General features: G+C 42.9%; 1 protein-coding gene across 4 annotated transcripts in view; it reads right to left on the bottom strand.

Annotated features, from left to right (window-relative positions):
* Positions 1-16: 16 nt before the first annotated feature.
* Positions 17-6,000, bottom strand: part of QRICH1 (glutamine rich 1) — a 65,031-nt gene continuing 59,047 nt past the window's right edge. For 2 of the 4 annotated variants that reach the window (XM_085870441.1, XM_085870443.1), the window contains exon 9: positions 17-1,021. In XM_085870441.1, coding sequence (XP_085726567.1) covers positions 840-1,021 — 182 coding nt within the window. In that variant the 3' untranslated portion in view covers positions 17-839. The remainder of the gene's footprint in view (positions 1,022-6,000) is intronic. The other 2 variants (XM_085870440.1, XM_085870444.1) reach the window with 2 other exon arrangements.

The raw sequence follows: 6,000 nt of genomic DNA, 5'->3' as shown, positions 1-6,000 counted from the left end.
CCAAAGCTCAACAACTACAGTGGCATTTCTAAAATCCTCAAATTTCATCCGATTGACTTGAAATTTGAACAGTATTTGCAAATCGGGTCACTGAATTCAACCACCAATTATTTTTATGGTCGAATTTGTTTCAGGGATTTCACAAGTATCATGCTCTGCACGACATCTGTGTGTTTGTTTGTCTGTGACGAGGATATCTAAAAAAAGTTATGGACAAATTCAGACGAAAATTGGAGAATAGATTGGGTGTTTGACAAGCATGAATTGAATAAATTTTGGTGAAGATATGGATATGGATACTATAGTTTTTGAAACGATTCTTCACTGTTGAGAGACGGGGGGGGCAAAAACGATATATAGCATAATATCTCAAGAAGTTATGGACGGATTATGAGAAAACTCGGTGGATGATTTGGGTAGGTGACAAGAACAAGCAGATTCGATTTTGGTTCAGGTTCGGATGCAGATCCAACCTATTAGTAGGAAACAAAATGTAAAATGTTCAGCTTGGTGGAGGTGTGCACTCTATCGAGTGTTTACCATGCCGTTCGATTTATCGTGCAGTTACGCGGTAACAAATTGACCATGCTCAGGGCTAATTTGCGAAGTACCCAGGACAGCACAATAATATCGAATAATGATTACTCCGGCAACTTCGTTGGTCAAGGCATGAAAAAAAAGAAAAAAAATATTCTGTTTTCACCCTGCAAGATCGCTCCAGGACATGATGGTACTCAAAAAGAAATATTGTTGCGGCACAAGCTCTTTCTGTTTCGAGCCTCTGGCCTACATCTTGCAATTTATCCTGCAACTGACACCAATTTAAAAAGATGAGCATGTTAAAAAAAAAGTTGATTTAAAAAATATATATTTTTTAAGCATTCTGTATAACACTGTGGACTTGGGATAGCAATGAACACAGGTGCATACCATTTGAAGAGGTAGAAGTCATACAATTTGATGGGACAGCGCAGTGGGTTTTCTACATTTTCTGGTTGTTCGGCATACATGTCGTCAGTGACTGGAGGGATAGGGGGGTAGACAAGAATGGCGGTGAAATGAGGAAAAGTTGAAGGAAGTCAAAACATTGGTGATCAGTTCAAACACTCTCGCCAACAAAGCATGTTAAATACACAACACACATCCCTCAATTTTATGGAAGAAATCTGTTCTTTAAAAAGTTGCACAAAAAGTGAAATGCCATACAATTGAACCCCATTCCCTCATTGCTCCATTATACTGCGACGGTTGTGTGCCTGAAGAGACCGTCGTGCACTTCTCGGGCGAGTGAAAGCTCAAATGCATTGGATTATAGTCAGTTAAATCTTAGTATTCTATTTAGGCCTTAGTTATTTTACAACTTGGTTTACGCAGTCCTTCAGCTAAAATGTAGGGTCGGTCGGTCAAAATATAAATATAAATATAATTTCAATTTTTAGAAATTATATCTTATGATTTTTTTTTTCGGATGTTCCATGGAAAAGACAAGGGTAGGTGGGGGAGAAATAAATATAAATCCTGGACCAGGAGGATCTAAGAAAACATTGAAGATGGAAACCATTCAAATGCAGCATGCCATTGTTCACTGTATTCACTGTATCATCTGTTGTGAAAAACAATAAAGGATTCAAACTTGTTTTTACAATATAGTCTGGCATGTTTTTCTTATAGAAACCTGTTGGATCATCAAACAAATGGAAACAATGCTGAGAAAATTAGTCCAAATCGTACATGTGTGCGTGCACATGAGTGCATAGTGCTGGATATGATTTTTAAAAAAGGTGTCTAGTAGGAGTCAACACGCTCAAAACGGTCAATCAGAGCCATAACCAGCTCTTACTTTTCAGCAGGCATCTGATCGTACCGTCTCCCCATCCCCATGAGCACATCACATCAAAGGCTGATTTCTGGTCTGTTGAAAGCTGAATATCAACATCTTACAGGGAAACTTTGATGTACTTGGCACCAAAATCTTTCAATACGAACAGCGGTGTACAACTTTCGACGGAAACAAAATCGGCACGATCGAGAGTCTCCTGCGAATCATCCCTGCTGCTGCACTCAATTGATGCAATCGTTCGGCCAGAATATTAGTCGTCAAGATGTTGCGTGATAAATCACCAATAGTCACTCAAATTTATACCGCTGACATACTTCTTAACAATGTCTTTCGCCCCAGAAACCACAGTCATTCTGAACCACGCTGGCCACTGCTCAGACGCCATGACCGAAGATGACTACACAGTTTGGTTAAAGGGGACTCGGCATTTTGGTGCACCCGCGCAAAATTATATTTTGAAAATAAATGCCGACGTTTACATTTCGGGTTTTGAAACTTCTGCACCTTCGGTGGAAAATTTATAAATATAAAAGGCTAAAAATGTGTTTTATATTTATATTTCATTTCGGCAAATATACCGTCGGCGGATCTGTAAACCAAGTAATAAAATAACTAAGGCCTTAGCAATTAAGTGAGATTGTGTACACAGGATAAATATGCGCTGCGAGTGCAAGTCAGCACAACTTTCTGTTCTTTTCACCCTCTCTCTCTCTCTTCTCTATCCTCTACATCTCGCAACAAATGCACTCTCATTCACTCTCAGATCCTCACATGCCCCAAGGATTCAGATCGAGCCTATCAATGGGAAACAAAGCATAAACTGTTCAGCCTGGCAGAGGTACGCGCTCGACTGAATGCCGTTCTAGTTGGAGATGCGGTTCTACGGAAAAAAAAAAACATCTTGACCCTGAAGCGGAATTGAAACACCTAACAATGCAACACAAACCTTGTTTCAAGCACATATTTAACAAGCAACTTTTTACATCCAAGGGAATTGCTTTACAGTCTCCTTTTGCATTTCTGTTATCACTTGCACTTCAACGGCCTTTTTCAAGACATCTCGACTTACCTTCAATGAAGTAAGAATGTTGAAAAAGGGCGAAATCTTGCACTGTGCAGCACTAAGTGTGATCAACACAATGGACTGAACCAAAACAAGCCAAGCTCGAGCAGCAAGGAACACGGCAAACTAGTACAGCATGAACAGCACACTCAAATGACCTAGCGCAGTACGACATGCATGCGAGGACAAGTGACAGACTGGGTGCGGTTCGATTTTCCCCAACCCCTCAATTTTTTTTCTTTTCCATAACAGAGGTTCAAAATTCTGTAAAAGTGAATGTAACGTAATGTATACTGAAATGCAAAAGAAACTTACCACTTGTTTGAAATGTAATAAAATTGTAACAGTTCAAAATAAATCAAACCAACAATTGCTAATTGAAACATTGGCATTTTATTGATGAAATGTCAAGTTTTTGACCAAGATACACCATCTCATAAGTTTGTTCTACAGTACAGAACAGCACAGGGTGCAATGCGAGTCCCCTTTCAATAGCGTGTGTGGCCACCATTGTTTTGGATACAGGCAGTGCATCGCCGGCACATACTGCCTACCAGTCTTTGGATGGATTGCTGCTGGATTCTGTCCCACTCAGTCCTAAATATCTGAAGCCAACTGACTTAGGACCATCTGCCTGTCCTGCAGTGGTGACTCTTGGCCTCCCTGATCGAGGTCTGTCATCTGCAGAGTTGTGGAGGGTGTCACTGTCCACCAGGGCCGATATCATCTGGTGTGAACAGCCAAGGCGACGTGCCACCTCACGGTAGCTCAATCCACCTTGCAGTATGCCCAAGGCACACTGCCTTTGATCCCTTGACAATCGTGGCATGTTGATTGAAATGCCAATTTTGCACTGGCATTTTTTAAAGCCAATATCAGGACATCACGCGCAGCTCATTAAAATCATCCCGTACCCCTTGGCTAATCACTGACAGTCAAAATGGCTGTTCAACAGGTGTGTTGTGAAGTGACCATTGAAGGTTCCAGTGACCATACGTGACCGTTTTGTCTGACAGTGAGGACACTATTGTCCACAAATTTACCACACGCAGTGTTATTGTTGATATTTGAAGGTTTAAAAGGTGGTAAGTTTCTTTTGCGTTTCAGTATATAATGCACTGGTTCCCTAATTTATGTTACATTGGAGCAAAATTGCGTACATCGTCACCTGCCATATAACGAGGGATGTATGTACTTGTTCAAAATAATAAAATGTCATGTGACCAGCAGAAAATGTCACTGCCCCATATAAATATTCTCCAATCATAGGATATCATTTTAATGCTAATGCATCACAAAAGCCTTATTGTACGGGCAATTAATACTGTCGTGTCCACGCTGATTAAAACCACAATGGACAAATAGACCAAAATGGCTTTTACTAGCTTGGACAGCTTCCGATTGATGGCGGATTTGCACGTGCGCAGGAAACGCAAGAAGCACACGAGGCTCTTGACTCTGAAAACCAACGGGTTTATTTCCCAAACCAAATAACAAAATACCCAGGGAGAGGCGATTGTGACAGTGGAGATGACGGTGGGTTGAGGTGGGGAAGAAAGGGGGAACACGGAATCGAAAATAAATACTTATATACAATTAGAAAAAAAAAAAATGGAAGGCACCACACACCAAATTTATTCACAGACGGGGATGGAGAACGAAAACCGGATGAGGCCTCAGCTCTGGTGGACGAGCATGCGATGAGACAACAAAGGCACATGGACAGGTCGACGAATGGGGCAAGGCAGGAACGACGAAGCAGGAACACGGCAAGAGCATGAACAGGAGAAAGCATTAAGACATGATAAGGCAGGCAAGCACTGACAGAGCCACCGTTTCTCCTCAAAGTGATTCTCACTCCCTTAGCACAATCACAATTGTCCTCAGAGGTCCCCAAAAACTCTGCCCTCTTGGGGTAATGAAAACTACACCCCTCCGGAGGCTATGAAAGTCTCCTCCTCTCATTCTCTGGACAGCGCAGCCCCTTTAAACAAAGCTGTCATTCTTGTCGACCTTATCCGGTGTGACATTACAAGGTGTTATGCACACAATTTTTATTCAACTTAATCCCCAATGAATTATTACCACACACCATCCCCTGTATGGTGCACAAACACGAAAATTCTTAAGCTAAGTTTCCCGACTTGATCGCATCAAATGGGCGACCGACACACAGACCATACGATTCTATACATTTCTATCTGTTCCAAGGAAATATCTACCCCCCCACCCCCACCTACAAACATAAATATGCTACTTGTGGGGGTAGATGGAGGAATTTCATAGGAAAGATAGGATCGTATAGAGTTGCTTGGCCCGTGGACGTGTAGGAGACATCTCGATGTAAACAAAGTAGGGATACTGAGCTTAAGTGTTTAGTGTCACCACACGAGGGATGGTGCGGTGTTAATTAGACAGGGATCAAGGACAATTTCCCCCAGTATGTAATTGCCCCAGTGACCTTTTTCTACGTTTTTGCATTTACAAGCCAGCAATAGGATCACATCCATAAAAACAACTACAACCGAGCTGCATGTCCAAGCAGGCGAGAAGCCCCACCTTCCCGATTTTCGTTCGAACAAGTCACGCCCCCGGAATGGATGATTGATAGGCGTGACATCGAAGGGAGATCAGAAGCGAACGCACGAGTGGAGTTAGGTGTGAGGGAGGCAATCGGAGAGAATGGCGTGCGTCTGAAAAGAACGGGGAGGCAGGTCGTTGCAGGAAGAGACACACACGGTCAGAGATGAAGGCTCGAAGTGGAGGAGAAGTGAGAGAGGCAGGATCGGCAGTTGAAAGAGCAGGGCATTACGGCTGGCTTTCCTTTGACGCATGAAGACCACCGCACGATTCTTGTGTTCGTGCTGAGGCAAGTTTTCCCGCGTGTGGGACCAGCGCCAAAGCCTCATGTCGAGCCATCGGGGGAAAGAGATGGTGCCATTCCGCAAACAGAAGATCGATGTAGGTGAGGACATCAGTGAGGACAATCGATGAAGAGGCTACACGGTGTTTGGTGAGCCCTGGCATTGAATACCACCTCACAAATTACCTCACATACGTTCCGTTCCTTGCCCAGAGAGCAGCTTGATTCCATCCC

Source organism: Eptatretus burgeri, chromosome 2 (genome assembly GCF_056783735.1).
Source record: "Eptatretus burgeri isolate ZD-2024b chromosome 2, Ebu_testis_v1, whole genome shotgun sequence".
NCBI lineage: Eukaryota > Metazoa > Chordata > Myxini > Myxiniformes > Myxinidae > Eptatretus > Eptatretus burgeri.
The sequence above is the reverse complement of the archived record's forward strand: the minus strand, read 5'-3'. Positions and strand labels throughout refer to the sequence as shown.